Source organism: Xyrauchen texanus, chromosome 22, assembly GCF_025860055.1.
Source record: "Xyrauchen texanus isolate HMW12.3.18 chromosome 22, RBS_HiC_50CHRs, whole genome shotgun sequence".
NCBI lineage: Eukaryota > Metazoa > Chordata > Actinopteri > Cypriniformes > Catostomidae > Xyrauchen > Xyrauchen texanus.
The window spans coordinates 29,315,311-29,335,354 of NC_068297.1; the positions used below are offsets into that span (position 1 = coordinate 29,315,311).

At 37.0% G+C, this 20,044-nt stretch overlaps 1 protein-coding gene across 1 annotated transcript in view; it reads left to right on the forward strand.

The window, feature by feature from the left end:
- The window catches only part of LOC127662193 (inositol-tetrakisphosphate 1-kinase-like), a 74,446-nt gene that overhangs the window by 25,791 nt on the left and 28,611 nt on the right, over window positions 1–20,044 (forward strand). Inside the window, exons 4-5 of the mRNA XM_052153284.1 lie at window positions 8,316–8,441; window positions 12,678–12,795. Coding sequence (XP_052009244.1) covers window positions 8,316–8,441; window positions 12,678–12,795 — 244 coding nt within the window. The remainder of the gene's footprint in view (window positions 1–8,315; window positions 8,442–12,677; window positions 12,796–20,044) is intronic.

Sequence of the window (20,044 nt, forward strand, 5' to 3'; positions counted from 1 at the left end):
ATCATATAATATTAGTTGATCTTTCTCTGCTGTACCATAGTTGTTTACCATGAAATCCATTATCAGTATTTGTCTGTGGGTTAAATGAATGGGATTTTGTCTTCCTGAACCAGACTGTTGCGCTCTATAGGGGCATGGTTGCAAAAGGTAAACATTTAAAAATTACACATTGTCTACTGCATATATATATTACTTCATATCATCATTGAGTAGTTAATACAGCTTCTTTTACTGATCTTTTGTGAGTTCTACTCATAGAATGAGTCTTGATGTAATTGCTAACACATATTAATATTACAGTAGTTGATGTTTTGCATGTAGTTTTGTGCGTTCTCTTATTTAAATGCTGCTCTAATCACCGCCTCAGCAGCGTGGCAGGTGTCTAAATATTTGCAAACAGAATGTTGTTGCTCAGCTGTTTCGAACTTCTTTTTGGCTCTAAGCAAAGAATGACAAAGAACTTCTCTGTGTGCTTACCAGGGCCTTTAAGTGTCCACTTTTTGGGGCCGCTGGATGTTCTCTCTCACCAATTTTATTTGGTTTTGTGTGATTGTGGACTGTATAAATATTAAACAAAAAAAGCCACGGAAATGCACTTTAAAAAAATCCTACCATCAGCTAGATGCACGCACACACACAGACATCATGTACTGCCTGTGGACATTGGTGTTTTGTTACTTGTGCTGTTGCCGTTCAGCATCATGAATAACTGATGTCTCCACACAGAGAAGTGGAAGTGACTCTTTTGAATAATATGAAGACATTATATTTGGAGCAGCCTTGTGCTATTTAAAAATAAATAAATGTAGGCCCACTACTTTCTTTTGCGGAACAGACACAAAAAAACAAATCTTCATGAATATTCCGGTCCGTCTTTTCATTATAAGCTTTCAATATAAGGCAGTGGACAGTGCCTCAAGTTAAATCTTAAATAAGGACCAAAAGTATCATAAAAATGCGACTCGTGCATTATATTCCAAGTCTTCTGAAGGTATGAAAAGGGTTTTGGTGAGAAACAGCTGGAATGCAAGTCATTTCTTTGTGAAAATCTTTACATTGATTTCAAATGAAAACTTGGCACTGCTTAGCACTAAACATCTAATTTTACGTTACACATAAGAAATAAAGTCGTATGGGTTTAAACAAAATAACAGTGAGTAATTAATGAAAGAAAATTGTTATTTTATATATTTTCATTATTCCTCTACAAGAAATCTTGTGATTTGATTTATTTTTAATCTACTTAACGTTTTAATAAATGTTTATCTATTGACAGTGCTATCGTTAATTAGGAAAGACTGCACAAAGATGGCATGCTATTATAGGGGCTCCGTGTTGATCTCTGTAAGATTCATTGGACAGTGAAGGTGGCATGGTAATGCATATATTAAAGTGGAATATTATTTTTGTTATAGCAGCTCTACAGGGGTTAATATAAACAGAGAATGCTTCTGTCAGATATTGTATATTTTATATTTTGTAAAACTGGCCTCTTGTGAAACTAGGATATGAAATATTCATTCATATACTGCTTAATAGAAACCGTATTTGAGATGATGCATCCCGATAAATGCATAATGATGAAATACTTCCCAGTGAGAAGTATTTCTGATTGTATCACAGTATCGATTTTTCACCACCTGCCTTTTATAAAGTATAATAAACTGAGTATCTCTTTAGGATTATATATTAGAGAGATCTGTCTCCTGTTACCTTATAGGCCCTCTGTTGAAGAGTGGAGCTACTGTTTTGCCAACAAGCTGTCTGAGAGAGAGAGAGTTGTGGGATAGTACCATCCTTGGCTGGAACAAACACACAATAGTAGGCTCTTGGGGGTGTGTTTCTGTTCTCCACATTGGCCTTGTGGTGGCACAGCCTGTTTGTGCACAGCTCCACATGCTCTGGTTCAGTAATTTCCCTCAACAGGTTTTGCTTCAACTTTAAGTGGTGACCCAACAGAGTCCACATTTGTTTTATTTGTGGTGTAAATGCATGATGCATTGTAAAATCTGAAATTTGGTCATTGGATTCGATTATTTTAGAATGATTTATAATTATTTTTAAAAACATGCTGGAAAAAGATTCAAAGCTTTTACTGAATGTTTTAATTTAGACTGCATAGACATGCACCAGTCTTGAGCTATTAGAGTCACAGATATATTTTGAACCAAGGAGGTTTGGCTTATGTGTGGCTGCATAAATAAAAAAAATAATACTAATGTTACATGCATTATGTATAAATATGAATAAGTATGATATGAATAAAGGATAACATAATGCAACATAGTGATATAATGCAAACACACACACAAACAATCAGTATGTAAACCATGTAATGAGCATTATAGATATTTTGGCCTAAATTTACATATTATTGAATAAAGTACAAGTTGATGTTAGTTAAATTTTATGGGACAGAATAAAAAAATTCTCAATATAGATATTCATTTTACAACTCATGTTAATCAGTTGATTAAATGGAAGTATTTGACAAAAAGCTTGTCAATTCATATGCTCGTGTAACCCCGCGTCCACATGCGTGGACATTATATTTTGGCTTTGCTGTTTGCAATGCATAAATTAAATTAATTTAAACCAACTGAATAATGTTCACAACACTCTAGTTTAGACTGTCATTTAATGGTTAAACTTCTGGCGCGTCTCGTGACACAACAGCATGGCGTCGATTTCCGTGAAGAGCTTCTCGGACACAGAGCCAACAAAAGTGCCTCTGGTAACCTGTTTGATTTTGAAGGGTAGCGTCTATAGTTTCGTTTGATATGGCACTTTAAAAATATGTTAGTTATTTTGAATAACTTTCAACATTAATACAACTGTGGGTCATTTTGCTTCCTTTTTAATATATATTTTATTTTGACTACAATACTGTTCTTTTCATTAACATTAGTAAATGCATTCCTATATATTTACTGTGCATTTTCACTTTGAGAATCAATGGTTCATCCAAAAGCTGAGAAATGTTTCTTTCAGGGGCTTTATTTGGATTTAGGATGAAAATAAGGTGCATTTCGAACTTATCTGAGACCAGTGCAGACAGACGGCAAACTGGAGGTTAAGTCATTCACTAAATATATGAATCCTAAAGCTTTCTATGCAGCTATGTGCATTCACTCCTAACATCTGACCAAAAGTTCAGTTTCAGGCAGCAGATGATGTTTGGACCACTCAACATGTTTGGGAGACATAGGACAATGATATTCAGTACATAGATTCAGAATTTATAATGCTACATTTTACTTGAACATCATCTGTAATGTCTGTAACATCTCAAAAACATGAAAAACCAACACTCCTGGGCACATAAAACTATTTGATGAAAGAAATCTAACTTTCTACAGCTTGGTGGTCCATCCATCCATCCATCGTCAACCGCTTATCCTGTGTACAGGGTCGCGGGGGGCTGGAGCCTATCCCAGCTAACATTGGGCGAAAGGCAGGGGACACCCTGGACAGGTCGCCAGTCCACAGCTTGGTGGTATTATTTAAAATTTCACAACTTAGTCCCACTGTCCATGTATGTGGACACCAGTTTTTAGGAAAACTATTTGCTCTAGAATTCTTTTATTTTTATTTTTATGATTGTTTATTAGGTGCTACTAGTTACAAATCAAAAAGGGAAATGGAAAAAGCACACAGCAGTCACGCCCTGGTCTCCGGTTAAATTTTTTATTTTATTTGGGAAAATAATTTCTAACCATGTACTAAAGTAAACAAACATATCTTATATCAAATATTATATTACCTTGAACTGTGTTGGCCCAACAATAGAAAAATTATTAACATAATCATTGGCTGAATAGGATAATTTTGTTAATGCATAGACGACAGTAGATTTGTGATGTAACACTTACACATGGAACAAACACTGTGCCGGAATTTGTATTAGTGTTTGCCATATTACCAAGTGGGAGACTAATCTATGCCAAAATACTGTAGTATTGTTTGAAATTTCAGAAATGTGCATTTATAGTTGCATTTTGCTTTGTTTTTTTCATACTGTACAGGACAGGACCGTCTAATATATAATCACTTCTCTAGATACTGACGCCAAACCACTCGGGGGAAGACCTTTACTGGAAAACAAAGTGGGAGATGGAAAAAAACAACCCAACTAAATATACTGTACAGCCACTTTGGAGAGTCATCTGAGTTTAAACATTGTTAATCTTTAGCCATACAAGGAAATAGATTATGTCCCTGTGGCTCATAGCCATATTGTACTTCACTTTTGTGCAATTTAAGGGGTTTCGTGCCAGTTGATTTTAAACATTCCCACTCACCACGTTTAATTTGTCAACAAGTGAACAGCACATTTTATGCCATTTTTGTGGATGTTTATGGGCAAATAAGTACCGTACATCCTGAAAGCAAATTGAAAGATTTCTTCTATTCAGGGTTCCAATTGTCATGGAAAACCTGGAAGCATCGGATAATTTAAATTGTGTTTCCAGGACAAACATTTATAAAATCAAAAAAGAAATGTAATGACAATTTTCAAGTTAAGCTCTGCTCAAAATTATATAATCTGTTAGGTATTGCTTTTGTGTACAGTAAAACATGTTGCAAGCCATAATGTTGTTCAATTTGTAAGAAAATTGTTGGATTTTTTTAAATGAATCTGCCAAAATGCTTTTCAGTTCGGTCTGAATGATTCAATAGTGAATCAAAATCATTTTTAAAAGTCCTTATCTAGTCCAGAAAGGTCATGGAAATTCATTGATCAAAAAAGTGTGGGCAACCAGCCTTTAAATGGCTAAAGTAATGGTGTTTCATTTTAAAAGAGAATGATAAAAAGGGTCAATTACATGGTACAGTTTTATAGAAACATGTGAAAATTCAAGAAAATAGATTGGGAGAGAAACTTGATCGATTCAAGGAATGCCAGAAACTCTTACATCAACGGAAGATTGCTTTTGCACTGATGTTTCTGACCAATCTGAGAATAGATTCTAAGGATGGCAGCAAAACATTTACATGGATAATTTCTGTTGTCCTCTAAGAGGAAATTTGTTTCCACCGTGGGTGCGTAGAAAACATAAACACAACCGCACATATATTAACCATCAAAACAATCACAAACATAAAAAAACAAGATCATACAACAAATGTCAGAGCATAAGATGGCATCACAATGGCTGATTATGTGTTTAAACAAAAACTCCTACCATAATTGGCCTTTCTGCAAATGGGTAGTCTATACCTGCGGCCAGAAGGAAGGAGGATGAAATACTGATAAATTGGATGGTCTGGATCATTTAAAATTTGATGTGCCTTCGGGAGCATTTATGAAATAACACAGTCCGATAAATTAGGAATAAGAATACCAATAATTTTTCTCGCTAAATTAGTTATCGTTAAGAGTTTGTTCTTATTGGTAACTGTTAGCATATGGAAGAAACAAATGGCAACATACAGAAGAACTGACTCAAAATTACTTTGATACAGAAGAAGACGACAACTAGGCTGAAAAGACAGATGTTTAAGTTTACGAATAACTGTAAGTCTCTGTTGACAGCACTTGTTAATACCTAGAGTGTGCTGATTGAAGTTGAGATGTTTATCCATTATAATGTCAAGATATCTGAATTGATCCACCCTTTCAACCATTGCTCCATTAATGATAATACTGTAAGGATGGATCAGCTTTTTTTGAAGAGCTAAAAACCAGAAATATTAAGGTAGAGAAAGTTATCATCATGCCATGTACTAAAATATGCTATGGAGCATTGATAGTCCAAAAAATTATAATTTCCCTTATTAAGCAGTGCAAGAATGGCAGTATCATCTGCATATTTAAAGTAATGAGTGGTGGTAACTGGACTCTGACAATCATTTGTATGTAGAAAATAAAGAAATGGGCCAAGGACACACCCCTTAAGGGTGCCAGTGTTGAAAACAATAATGGGTGATAATGCATTGTGCACCTTGTGAAGTGGAGGTGGCATAGTGGACTAAAGCTCATAACTGTTAATCAGAAGGTCACTGGTTCGATCCCCACGGCCACCACCATTGTGTCCTTGAGCAAGGCACTTAACTCCAGGTTGCTCCGGGGGGATTGTCCCTGTAATAAGTGCACTGTTAGTTGCTTTGGATAAAAGCGTCTGCAAAATGCATAAATGTAAATGTAACCACTTGTGGCCTATTCGAAAGGAAGTTATAAATCCAATTTACTAGTGGTGATGGAACTTGCAGACACTGTAGTTTCTTGATTACCTAATGACGCTGAATTTAAAGGTGGAAGTCAATAAAAAGAATTCTGGCATAATTTCCAGGGATATCCAGGTGTTGAAGTAGACATTGCAAGAGACAAGCCTCTGTACCTCTCTTCTGCTTCTATGCAAATTGGAGACAATCTAAGCATTGTCTTATGTGAGTAAGCCATTTGGTGTTTCTCATGTGTCCCCAGAGTGGATTAACTCGCTATACGTACTATTGACTGTCTGAGGAAGCCATTTTTATTTGTTTTTGTGTTGGTCCTGCCTAGCGGCTGTAGTATATTTTGTGGAATAAAACTCCTTCAAGAAAACTTTTGCATCGATGAAGGGAAGCTTTTACACTGAAGTTACCAGACAAATTTAGAATGGATACTAAGGATGGCTGCAAAGTATTTACATGCCCACAACAAGCATAAAACTTGTCTTTCATAAAACCAATGGACTGAGGAAGTCATGGTACAGGTACAACAAGCAAGTCACAGGTGCCTCCAGATGTACTGACTCACTGAACATGCCTTTGGCCATCCAAGGAAGCTGGGCACCTTTTTTTGTTTATTTTTGTGGAAGAACTGTCTCCTTTGGGACAGTTATGGATGAATTTGCTCATTCTGGATGAATAGCTGGTGCACTGAACACTTGTTTGACTCTCAACAAATGGAAACTGAATGGCTTTATTATTATTTTTAATGTAATTTTTTTTGATTGTGCTGGTTCGAGACAGTTTTGTGTATGAATCTACAAGTTTTTTGTGTTTTTTCTGCCTATTGGCTGGCATATGTTCTATAGATTATCTTTTGTTCTGTTGGTCTGTTTCACCAAACTGGTATAGAATCATTGGACTGAAGTTGTCGCGGGGACTCTCACAGGCGAGTTTAGATGGATGGATGCCAGTTGACTGTCGTGGTTAATGCGCACATTTTTCTTCTTTCTGTTTGTTTGGTTCTGGGGGAAGTATGGGCTTTGATTATTGAACTAATTGCTAATGTAGTCTTTATAATTATATTTTTGACACGCAATCAAAATTTTTTTTTAGATGTCAAAGGTTAATATGAGTGGATTGTCTCTATCCAAGTGGAAAGTGAATGGGTTGGGGCACCCCATAAAAAGAAGGAAGTTTATTTCTTTTCTTAAACTTAAGAAATGTGATATTGTGTTTCTTCAAGAAATGCATCTTTCCCTGCAGGAAGCTGAAACATTGGGGAAGATATGGGGTGGACATTTTCTTTAGTGCTGGCTCAAGTCAGAGGAGTCATTACATTGATAAGTAAACATCTACAGTTCAAATGTCTCAAACAGATTAAAGGTAAATTGGAAGAGTCATTATAGTTATAGCAGAAATTCAGGGGCAAAGGTTGATTTTGGCTAATATTTATGGACCTAATGTTGATGAACAGGGCTTTTTTATAGATCTTGAAGGGATGTTACAAGCTGCTGGCACCCCTCATAATATAATATTGGGAGGAGACTTTAATATTTTGATGGACTCAGTCCTCGATAGTGAAGCAAAAGTGTGCAAGCCCCCTAGAGCATCATTGATGCTTCACAGGATGTGTAAAATTATTGGTCTTACTGATAGGGGTGTTCTTTGAGGTTGGGTGGGGTTGGTGTTTGGGACGGAATATTAGTGAGGGTTAAATGTTGATTTGATGTGTTGTGTTGTGTTTTTCACTGTTGTGTTATTTTCTTTGAATAAATAAAAAAAATGTTAATTACAAAAAAAATAAAATAAATTGATTGGGATCAATTTTGAGACTGCTGAGAATATGCACCAAAAGTAGATGCCAAAAAGAAACTTCAAACATGTGTTTTTATTTTAATTTCTTTTAGAAAGCATTTCGCAGGAAGTAGCTAAGGACGGTTCCATGATTAAACTGCAGTGGCTTGTAAATAAATCTTTAATAATAGGCCTAATATTTGACACAAAGGGCTTGTTCATCCTAGTGATTTAGTTATTAACATTCGATGTGAAAATGCACATGCACGCACATAATGTGTGACAGTGATTTTTTTTTATTTTATTTTTATTATCTTTAATATTAAATGCAAAATATGACCTTTCACCATTCTCTTTCTCCGTAGCTTGACTTGAGTCAGCCGTTGGAGGAGCAGGGTCCTCTGGATGTCATCATTCACAAGCTCACAGACCTGATCTTGGAAGCAGACCAGAATGACACCCAGTCCCAGCTGCTGGTCCAGAGTGTGCAGGTGAGAACCGTACGCTCGCCTTTTATGTGTGCTGCAGGACAGGCTGCATGCGGTCTTAAAGGAAAAGTGCTTTCAAAAATAACAATTTGGTCATAATTTACTTAAGTTACCCTCAAATTTTACCAAAACCATATAACTTTCTTATGCAGAAGGCAAAAGAGAAATTTTAATGAATACCACAGACTGTCTTTAATTTACAATTGCAATGGATGTTGCCTCACTTTAAAGCTTAAAAAGGACCAAAAGTATCATAAAAGTTATCCATGCGACTTCTACAGCATATTCGAAGTCTTCTGAAGATGTACATTAGGTTTTGTTGAGAAACAACCCTCAATTTAAGTCATTTCCAGTGACAATCTTGACATTCGTTGCAGAGGTAGAGCGATATATCAGTTTTACTGATTAATCGGTTATCGTAAAACTCAATGGCGATAGATACAGACAGTTTTTTTTAATAGTTTGAATCAGATTCACTGTTTCAGTGAATAATCCATCAGCGAACTCACAACTGGGAGTGCAGACTTTTCAAAATAAGAGTCCCATGTGTATTTCGGGCTTCTTTATATAAAAGTCACATATACCAGTTTTTTGGAGAATTCTCAATTGCTTCTGACTCTTTATGTAATCTCAGACAGACATGATGTTCAGTGTTTGTGGGATCCATGACATCTGTTGCAGGGCTCCCTGTTCTTCTATTCTAATCTTTTCTATTTGAAAAAGTAATGTTTGTGAGTCTAGCATTTTATATTTCCTATTGACACACTAAAGTTGAAGATATAAATAACCATCTTAAGACAAATGCTTTTGTGAAACATCTTATGTGCCTTAGAATTTTGCACAGTACTATATGTATATATACACTCACCTAAAGGATTATTAGGAACACCTGTTCAATTTCTCATTAATGCAATTATCTAATCAACCAATCACATGGCAGTTGCTTCAATGCATTTAGGGGTGTGGTCCTGGTCAAGGTGATTTAAGCAATTTTGAGCGTGGCATGGTTGTTGGTGCCAGACGGGCCGGTCTGAGTATTTCACAATCTGCTCAGTTACTGGGATTTTCACGCAAACCATTTCTAGGGTTTACAAAGAATGGTGTGAAAAGGGAAAAACATCCAGTATGCGGCAGTCCTGTGGGTGAAAATGCCTTGTTGATGCTAGAGGTCAGAGGAGAATGGGCCGACTGATTCAAGCTGATAGAAGAGCAACTTTGCCTGAAATAACCACTCGTTACAAACCGAGGTATGCAGCAAAGCATTTGTGAAGCCACAACACGCACAACCTTGAGGCGGATGGGCTACAACAGCAGAAGACCACTCATCTCCACTACAAATAGGAAAAAGAGGCTACAATTTGCAAGAGCTCACCAAAATTGGACAGTTGAAGACTGGACAAATGTTGCCTGGTCTGTTGAGTCTCGATTTCTGTTGAGACATTAAGATGGTAGAGTCAGAATTTGGCGTAAACAGAATGAGAACATGGATCCATCATGCCTTGTTACCACTGTGCAGGCTGGTGGTGGTGGTGTAATGGTGTGGGGGATGTTTTCTTGGCACACTTTAGGCCCCTTAGTTCCAATTGGGCATCATTTAAATGCCACGGCCTACCTGAGCATTGTTTCTGACCATGTCCATCCCTTTATGGCCACCATGTACCCATCCTCTGATGGCTACTTCCAGCAGGATAATGCACCATGTCACAAAGCTTGAATCATTTCAAATTGGTTTCTTGAACATGACAATGAGTTCACTGAACTAAAATGGCCCCCACAGTCACCAGATCTCAACCCAATAGAGCATCTTTGGGATGAGGTGGAGCAGGAGCTTAGTGCCCTGGATGTGCATCCCACAAATCTCCATCAACTGCAAGATGCTATCCTATCAATATGGGCCAACATTTCTAAAGAATGCTTTCAGCACCTTGTTGAATCAATGCCACGTAGAATTAAGGCAGTTCTGAAGGCTGAAAGGGGTCAAACACAGTATTAGTATGGTGTTCCTAATAATCCTTTAGGTGAGTGTATATATATATGTATGTATATATGTGTATGTGTATGTATATGTATATGTGTATATATATATATATATATATATATATATATATATATATATATATATATATATATATATATATATATATATAAGATCAAGCTTTTGACACTTAGGACAATTAAGGGACTTGTACACAGCTATTAAACAAGGCGCAAACATTCATTGATGCTCGAGAAGACAACACACAACTATATGCATTCTATACTTTCTGTAAATATCTGTAATGTAGATTCTGGAGAGCAGTACTAAATAAAAAAAATCTTTTATCTCTTATATTTGTATAAATTATGAAAGAGGTGTGAACATTTATGAGACAAAAGGGAATTCAAGCTTAACTTCTCAACTATATATACTGTTTATTAAACCTCTGATTAATGGGTTATCATCCGTCTTCTCTTTTCTTTGGCTTTCTATCTTATTTCTTTTTGGGTTTTCTTTTTTCCCAATTTGGCATGTCCAATTTTTTTCTCCCCAATTCAAGTCTTCGTGGTAGCGTTATGACTCGCCTCAATCCGGGTGGCGGAGGACGAATCTCATTTGCCTCCGCATCTGAGATGTGGCTTGTTTAGCACGTTACCGTGGAGACCTAGCACGTGTGGAAGCTCACGCTATTCTCCGTGGCATCCACGCACAACTCACCACGCTCCCCACCGAGAGTGAGAACCACACGTTATAGTGACCACAAGGAGGTTAACCCAACGTGACTCTTCCCACCCTAGCAACCAGACCAATTAGTTGCTTAGGAAGCCTGACTGGAGTCACTCAGCATGGCCTGGATTCAAGCTTGCGACTCCAGGTGTGGTAGTCGGCATCTTTACTTGCTGAGCTACCCAGGCCCCCTTTCTATCCCGTTTCTGAACAGCAATCTAAATCGAGCAATTCTGTGATTTGTTGACTAAAAACAGCCATTTGGCTCCTTAAAGTTTCAGTTTAGGAGCCAATGGCTCCCATGTCATTTTTTTTTGTCTGGAGCCCGGCATTACACTGCATCTGAAATTTTCATTTTGTACTCTTGTAGTCTCTGTGTCTGTGCCCGTAGTAGTAAGGAAAGACATAAGACAATTTTTACATTTCATAAATTGATTTTAAAAATGATCGGTCGGTTAATGGCCTATTCCACCACCTTAGTTATCATATCGCAATATTCTACTATTGGTCCACCTCTAATCTGTTGCACATTCATGAGTACATGTGTGAAGCTTGTTCACATTAGCTCTTGTTGTTTAGTGTTAAAAACAAGCTTCTCTCATAATGATGACATCATTAGCAAGATTGTTATTTTTGTTCTAGTTTTATTTCATTTGTTTACATTGCAATTCACATTATAGTTGCAGTGATAATTCAAGCATTATATTTTATTTCAGTTAACAAATAGTTTTATCAATGTTAGTTTTATGTACATTATCATTAATTATAATATTTCACAAAAGTTTACATTGCTATTTCAATTCAGAGTTCCATCGTGCAGTGTTTTTTTGTTTGTTTGTTTTGCCCTTTGTACAAAATGTCACCTGCAATACTCACCTCTAAATGTGTAAGCATGCAGGATGTCTTGCAGCTGAGCCGCTTAATGTTCTTAAAGCTCTCTGCTAAGACCAGCTCTTCCTAAGCAAGTTCTTAATGTATGTTACATAGATTTGCATAAGAACAGAGAATGAATGATCCAAATACTGCATTATAGGTCATTCTAAACCCTGTCATGATACCAAACTGTTGGTAGTCCATACTACCTCCAATAATAGTAAAAATGTACAGTGTTTGATGTCAGTTGTGATACAAAAGCAAAAAACATGAGAAAAGAATGGTTACCCTCAAATTCAGTCAAATAATCTCATGTGATTTGAAGGGTTTGATGGAATGGGGACGGTTGAAGGAGCACCGAGTGAGAGAGTGAGCTGTTGGTTATGTAAAAGAAGTAACCTCGCAGCCGTTGAGTCAGTGTGACGTAACAGAGGCTGGCTGCATGTATACATGTGCCTTTATTTGTGGCACATATATGCCTTTGTGCCAGTTCATGCACGATGGAAAACTGTCTTTTCATAACACCAACAAATATTGCTTGTATGTGCACGGTACAGTAACTTCAGGCTTTCAAATAGTTGTGATAGTCATGCTGTTTTAAGGTTTACCATAAATATCTCCTCCACACTACCATTGTCTGACCTGTTCCACTGGTCTTGCAGGATTATATTGATGCACATCCAGAGACCATCATTCTGGACCCACTTCCAGCCATCAGAACTCTGCTAGACCGCTGCAAGTCTTACCAGCTGGTCCATCATATAGAGGACTGCATGAGAGGTACTGTCACCCAGAACCCTCTTCTTCTGGTTCTTCTGGTCAGTTTCATGCAGGGTTCCAATGCAAAAATCAATTCATAAAAATAAAAAAAATAATTCCAGGCCTGGATATGTCAAGGAATTAATACAATCTTTAAAGTCGTGGAAATATATTTATATAAAAAATGTTTTTATTCTGGTCTTTGTCAGTTGTTCACATCAGCCAAAAATGCCACAGGTCTGTTTTGTTCTGTAAACAAATAGTGTAATGAAATGCAATCAAGTATGTCATTGCGCAAAGATAGGATAGAATTTTAAATTGGCTAATCTATTTTTGGTTTGTCAAGCGTTAAATGCATTAAACGTGGGTTCACAGTTACATCACAGTTCTGCAGTGCACTGGCAAACAGGAGGAGCATCATTGTTTTGGCAACTGACCCTTCGCTAAGCTCCCCCTTGGTTACGGTCTCTCGCTCTGATAAGCTCTACAAAATGCCCCATAGGAATGAATGGGAGATTGCTGTGAACAGCGTGGTTTTTGGCAAAATATTCTGATTAACAGAATAAATAATATTAATTTGTGTGCTAGAATGAAGAGTAACATTGTAAAGCATATTTATGACATTTTGTTTGTAAAAGAAATTGTTAAATTACTCTTACTAATTTGACTGAAAACTGTGCAGACTGTGAATCAGAATCGAGGCAAACGATCAACACAGTCACATAAAAAGAGAAAAGTGTCATTTGAAAGCAATTACAAGCCTCTTAACATTAGTGCAAGTGAACAGAACTGCTTATAAGGTCTTATAACAAACTCATTTTGATGCTGTGATCTCTTTATTTACTCTCACCTTTAATAAGACCTGGATCAATATGTAAATTAATTAATTTTAAGTTATTTGCTTTAATTTACCTTGGAGCAAATGTAGGTGTTCTCACTGATGTTATAGATGTTCAATTAGGAATGAGGAATGACACTTTAATCCATAGCATGCTCTTCTCAATATTATATATATATATATATATATGAGGTACCTCATCTATTACAAGTCACCTAGCAACAAAGTTTTTTTTTCTTTTTTTTTTTTCTTTTTGATCATTTTGAGAATTTCACGCTTAAAACACTCAAACACACATTACTCCCATAGGCAAATGCTTGTCAGAGTAATGGTGGTGGGGCAACAGTTGGTAAGATGGAATTGGCCCGAAATGCTTTTAAGGCAAGGCTTAGCAAAGGGTCCGTTCCATTTGGTGACTCTAGTGGTGCAGAAATGACATACTTCATCTGAAAGTAACATGCTATGGCACTAGAAATGGGAATCAAAGGAATGTAATAATTCCTCTTAATGGTGCTGTGGCAGGGCGGAGGGCGGGCCAGGTCATGATTCTACACACTCGGTCCCTTATCAGGCTAATTAAGCCTCCGAGAGGGATAAAGGCCGACTGCGGAAGATAGTGTGCGGGAGAGAGAGATTGTTGACGTGCATGTCCGTCATGTGTGTTATAGGGTTGCAACGGTATGAGATTTTCACGGTATGATAACCGTCTCAGAAAATATCACTGTATATATGGTATTACACAATTAGTATTATTAGTGAAAACAGAAGGGTTATTTTATTTATCTATTTATTTTTGAGCAAACACTTTATTATAATTGAAACTTGAAACCATTTATTTTATTGAAGTATGTGTAAAAAAGTCTCCCTTTTGAAAATAAATAGAAAAAATAAGAAAGCTAACAGAATTATTATAAACAGATTTATAACTATAACATGTTATATAACGAAAGCATGTTAGCATAGCATGTTAAATGAACTACTAAATGAAAAATAACATCAGCTGTGTGAGCTTTTAATGTAATGTCCTATGATTATTAACAGTTAACATATACTGTAGGTGTGCGACAACGAGGCCAGACTGCTCTTGTCTGTTACTTTATCTCAGTGCTTCTCAACTGGTTTTGCTTCAGGAAACATTGGAAATCAAGTGTCGACCTGCCATAGATTAAACATAACCTGTATTTAATGTATCCTGTTGCATTTCCTTTTATGTTGTATAGTTTGTTCATGGTTTTCCAGTATAAGGACATGCATCAAGTGACATTATTTTTGTTGTTGGTGTCAAAACCAACAGGAATTTTTCTTTCCCCCTTTTAAAAATTAAAGAGCATATTTACTTATATGCCCATTATTATCCCGTTTGTTGCCTAATATTTATAAACATATTACACAAAAGGAAAGGCTCCTCATTACCATGGTCAGTGTGCTAGTCTAAAATAATAGTAATATAATAATAAATTACAGTATTTATGAAAAATTAATATTAGCTGAAACACATCTTGAATCTTTAACTACAACTGTTGATATAAAATGAGATCTAATAGATTCTACCTTTAGATTATTTCATATGAAACTATAACATTTTGTCAAAATATAAGTTACCTTTACTCATATAAAATCCTGAAACAAATTTGTAAATTTGGTGTGTAATTTTTTATTTTATTTTTTGGCACATAGCACAGTGTTGCTCTTTTCCTCAGTTCTGTTTGGAATGTCAGGGCTGCTACTGTTTGAGAGGTTCGTATTGAAAATCTCCGTAACACTTTAAACTAGAAAAGTCTCGCTAGAATTGAAATTGGTCGCATCAGTTTTGATGTCCGCGCTCTGCAGTTGTTGAACGCACGCACCAGAGAGAAGAGCAGATCATTAGCGCGAGCTCGTTACACAAGTATTTAGCTGTTTGCGAGATTATCATTAAATCTGCCTCGGCAGTCCTACATAGTCGATCAGTTGTGTGGCCGCCAAAATATCTTCAATGGAAGAACCATGGCATTGTTCTTTCCCTGCTGTCTGCGACCCAGTCCGAATAGACCAGTTGAGAAACACTGCTTTAACTCACACACACACTCATGTCAGACCCTCTCGCCTCACTTCTCTCTGACATCTGCTTCATGTTTGTGTGTGTGGCGCAAGTGGACAAGTCTGACAGACAGTCGATAAGGAAAGGAGATGAGCACACGCATGTGAGATTCTCCGTCCGGTTGCATTTTTTCTCAATACCGTAGATAAGCAAATGTACGTGGTATGATAATCGTCAATTTAACCGTGAAACCGGCATACCGCTGCAACCCAAGTGTGTTTGTGTCTTCTGAAAAGACAAACACACATGACATGCTGAACATTTCCTAAGTTAAAAAATTTGTATTGTGTTGTTTAAAAATGACATTTTCTTTGCATTATTCAAGGTCTGAAAACACTGCAACTTTTTTGTTATTTTGACCATTTGACATTTTCTGCAAATAAATGCTATAAAAGACAATATTTTTATTTGGGAAAAATGTTGTCAGTGCTGTATAGATTAAAACATTTTCAATTTTACTCAAACACATACCTTATAGATATATAGATAGATATACAATACTGTGCAAAAGTTTTAGGCACTTGTGAAAAATGTCCAATAATATTCTGTAACTGCAGTTACCTCTAGTTACCCATCATCCCACAAAGAACAAAAACAACTAAAACTATTAATAATAATGAATTATCCCCATCCCCCTTACAAATAACAAAGTTAAAGCATTTTATTCACAATATTATATATAAAAATACAAAAAATATGAGTGGAGGCCCCGGGGAAGACCCAGAATACACTGGAAGGATTATATCTCTTTGCTGGCCTGGGAACGCCTTGGGAACCCCCAAAATGAGCTGGATAATATGGCTGGGGAAAAGGATGTATGGGCTGCTAAACAGATGGTGGTGGTTCTATGGAAGATGCGTTGATAGTGGGACATCCTTAAATATTTTAAGTATTCATATTACTGCTACCACAACCCTATCCATTCACAGCAAGCATTTGATTGTGCCCTGGGCAGGCACATATGTTTTTGACTAAATTTGTCTTTGTGGGCATTGTGTGTGTCTGTGTGCTATCGAACTAGACTTGACAGATGGTTATGTAACAAAATCATCTGTTAACCCTCAGTCTGTATCTCTCCTCTACTCTTGTTCTGATATCAGAGCCTCCCACTCTTTGTCAAGAAAACATGAAGGAAACATGCAACCTGTTCATTACAAATACTGTAATGCAAATGTATTCGATAAAATCTGCATACATTTTTGAACGACGCCATTGCTTGCTGCTAATAACACAACTTCCAAATAACACCCTGGCCATCTGTCACCCTCTCATCCTTTCGGGTGGACACAGCTCCACATGCCTCTCTTTAGCAACAGTGAGTGTGTCTAACAGTGGTTACCATAGCAACACATGGAAATTGGTCAAGATTATGGGTTCCACTCTTACTGGATGAGAGTTTGAGTATGAGTATGGGTCTAATTAACATTTATGAGCTCTCTTCCAAAACCTAGTGAGCTGCCTTGCTGTCTAATGCCTACATAGGGAGCTGCCTTCTAAAGCAGCATCCTGACTGAAATGGAACCTTATGTTTGACAGATTAGTCAGCATCTCTGCACAGCACATAAACTGGACTCCTCCCCCATTGGAGCAAGAGGGATTCTTGGCTCATTGATTGAGTTTAATGTTAGTATATTGCTATTCTAATCCTTTGAAAAATCCCCAAAAATCTGAAGTTGCCGCACACTTTAAACTTGTTGCAAATTGACCACTCATTAATTTTCACATGCAAATAAGCTTTGCTGCAAACTCTTTGTTGTCGCAGGTTCACCACTTATTGCAAACATTTGCGGCGAATAACATGCTCATTTACCTGTGAAAATAATGAGTGCCATATTTGCGGCAAGTTTGCCAGAACTCTAGATTTTTTTTTTTTTTTAAGGGATGACTTGGAACACAATTTTTGATTTTTAATTAGCATCTTGGAATACGTAATAGTAGTATGCTAGCATGCTCTGCAAAACATTGTGTAGGTTGGGGCGGGTGATAAAAACTAAAATTTGTAGCAAAACATTCTTGACATTTTTGGTAGATAATGATGCAAATGCTTATTTTTATGGAAAGTGTTTAGAAAAATAGGCCTAATATAAGTTCCTTTTTTATTTGAAACAACATTCAAAGTAAACCTTTAATTTATCAATAAATAACTATTTTATAAAACCCGTTGTAAATTACTAATTTATTCATTGCTTCTCTAGTATATGCTAGTATGAAATGTCACTGTGTCAGCAACAGTTCTGCCTCATCTTCTTTCAGAAGTATGTAAAAATCTAAAGTTTTGACAAACTTGCTGCAAACTTCCTGCAGATTTCTCACTTAATATTTTCACGCGCAAATGAGCTTGTGATTTGCCGCAAATGTTTGCCAGAAGTTTGCAGCTCTTCAACGGTAGTGGTGAACCTGCAACAAACCTTTGGCGACAGTGAAGAGTTTGCAGCAAAGCGCATTTGCGTGTGAATATAATGAGTGGTGAATTTGCAGAACTCACAATTTTTGTGAGGGGGAAGCTGAGGTTGCTTTAAGCAGAAAATGTTTGTCATTTACCATGTGACAAATTTTATATAAATCATTTATGAAGTGTTAAATGGAAGTAGTGCATAATTTTTCATTATACTCATCTTTACATGTCTTCTCTCTCTCTCCTTGCCCGTGCACTTTGTGTGAATGTGCGAGAGAGACTCTTATTCAAGGCTGTAGGAAAAAAAAACATTTACAATGCAATGCAATCTAACTAATGACGGATAAAAATAATAACATTATTACAATAATAAAAGCACAACCTCTGATTGGAACAACCTGGTCTCCATAGTGAAAACGTGACACTACAGTACATTTTTGTTATACGTGGCTCCTGGTAGAATTCCATGCAGTTTTCAGGTGAATTGAACACTAGAGGCTAGGGCTGCAACTAACGACTATTTTAATAGTCGACTAGTCACCGACTATTGAAACGATTAGTCGACTAATCGAAAAATTATTAAAAATTTTTACATTTAGCATGAGATTGCTTTAATTCTGTGGAAAATGATAGTAAACACAAGAAAGAAGGGGGTACTTCAATGAAAAATGCATATTTTATTGAACTTTGCTGCTGATAGGCCGATTCATACTAAAAGTAAATAAAAATGCCCTGTCTAAAACCAATTAGGCACAGTGCTAGGTCAGTATAGACATAAATAATGCATAAATAAAGAAACTCTATCATTTTTATAAAGGACAGGCACATTTTTTTTATAAGAAAAAATAAAGTAAAATCAAGTAAACATTTTCTTCCTGTAAACCAGGGGCAGGCACATTGGCAGCAATAAAACAGTAAACAAAAATATTAAGTGCATTTTGTGAGATACATTCAGTGGTCAATCTGTTGCAAAAGAACTTTACAACTCGTCTCAACATTATGAAATCTAACGGTTTTAAAATAAGCTTTCAGAGTCGTCTGAATTTAAGTTGTAAACATGGACTGTGTGATACTACCTGGACACAAACCTGCCATGGTGGACAGACCGAGTTTAAAATCAACATGAGGCTCAGGCTATGTCGTTCAGTTTATTCATATTAAGGAAAGTCAGCATATCCACATGGTCTCGTGTGAGACTTGCTCTCTTCTGGGAGCAGATATTTCCTGCTGCTGAGAAGATTCGCTCTGCAGGGGTGGATGTTGCAGGAATGCACAGAAGAGATCTTGCTAGGTTTGACAGTGTGGGAAAACGCCCCTCATTTTCGCTCCACCAGCTGAGAGGGTCTTCTTTTTTGGCTATTGGTGGCTCTGTGAAGAACATCTGAACTTCCCTCCTCACCATTTGGATTTTTTTGTCCTCCTGGGTTTCCTCCTCTTCCTCACTCAGACTGTCAGTGTCAGACTGAAGCAGGTTATCCAGCACTGACTTTCCCCCTGGGATATGACCCCTTTTCTTCTGCTGTAGCTCCTCAGGGTCATCATGTAGCCCAGTCTTGGCCTTTGCTTCTTTGATAGCAAGAACTTCAACTGTACTTTGCACGCTTGTGCCATCTTCAAGTGAGATAAACTTCAGCTTTCTGAATCTTGGGTCGATGGCAGCTGCAAGAACAAGTGGGTTGTCTCTCTCTGCAGACACAGTGTTAAGATTCTCCCATCTCTCAATTATTCCTTTTCCTGCAATGGTTTGAAAGGCTTTTCCTGAGCTTGTCTCAAACTGGGTTTGCTGTATGGACCGTTGCAGCCCTTTGACCAGCTGTGGAAGACATGAAGCAGTAGCATACTCCTGCCCACTGAGGAAAACGGTAGCACATTCAAAAGGCCCTAACCCTTGCACCAGCTCTTCAAGTAGTACCCACTGCTCTGGTTTCAGGTCAAAGTAGTGCTTGCCTCTTGGTGT